The sequence below is a fragment of the Eimeria tenella genome, genomic scaffold (assembly GCF_000499545.2).
Source record: "Eimeria tenella Houghton genomic scaffold, Eth_scaff2683, whole genome shotgun sequence".
Classification (NCBI taxonomy): domain Eukaryota; phylum Apicomplexa; class Conoidasida; order Eucoccidiorida; family Eimeriidae; genus Eimeria; species Eimeria tenella.
Genome location: NW_013542558.1, coordinates 593 through 1221, shown reverse-complemented (window position 1 = coordinate 1221; position 629 = coordinate 593). Strand labels below are relative to the sequence as shown.

The following is a 629-nucleotide window of genomic DNA, read 5'->3' as shown; positions in this document are numbered from 1 at the left end:
CCCCTCCCCGCCGCGACTGTGGCGGTGGATCTTTGACTTCCTAGACAACCAAATAGCCGCAGCGCCAGCAGCAGCAGCAGTCGCCGGCCAGCAGCAAAACGGTGATGGCGCAGAACAGCAGCAGCAGCAACAGCAGCAGCAGCAGCAGCAGCCTGTGCAGCACCCGCAAGGGCCGCTGGTAAAAGACCCGCAGAGCCCTCTAGCGCTCGCAGGCCCCCGGGGGCCCCCAGGGCCCACAACACCAGGGGCCACACAGGGGCCCCTGGGGCCCCCAGCCCCACAGGGGCCCCTGGGGCCCCCATCCCAACAGGGGCCCCTGGGGGACCCAGCCCCACAGGGGCCCCTGGGGCCCCATTTGGCACTAGCCCCTGAGGGGACCCTGGAGCCGCAGGTACTTGGGGGCCCCCCGGGGCCCCAAATGCCTCAGGTGCCCAGGGGGCCCCCGGGGACCCCTGGAGGATCTGCGGAGATCGAGCAGCAGCAGCAGCAGCAGCAGCAGCAGCAGAAGAGTCTGTCGCTGAGCTCTGCGGCTGTTTTGTCGGGCGCAGCAGCTGCAACGGGAACGCCGGCAGCGAACAGCGACTCGACAGCTGCGACAGTGTCTGCTGCAGCAACGCCTCCCGCTGTGG

General features: G+C 70.0%; 1 protein-coding gene across 1 annotated transcript in view; it reads left to right on the top strand.

Moving 5' to 3' along the window:
- Positions 1-44: 44 nt before the first annotated feature.
- Positions 45-629, top strand: part of ETH_00040050 (uncharacterized protein) — a gene marked incomplete at both ends in the record, with an annotated part of 728 nt that continues 143 nt past the window's right edge. The window contains one exon of the mRNA XM_013375316.1: positions 45-629. Within this exon, the coding sequence (XP_013230770.1) occupies positions 45-629 (585 nt within the window).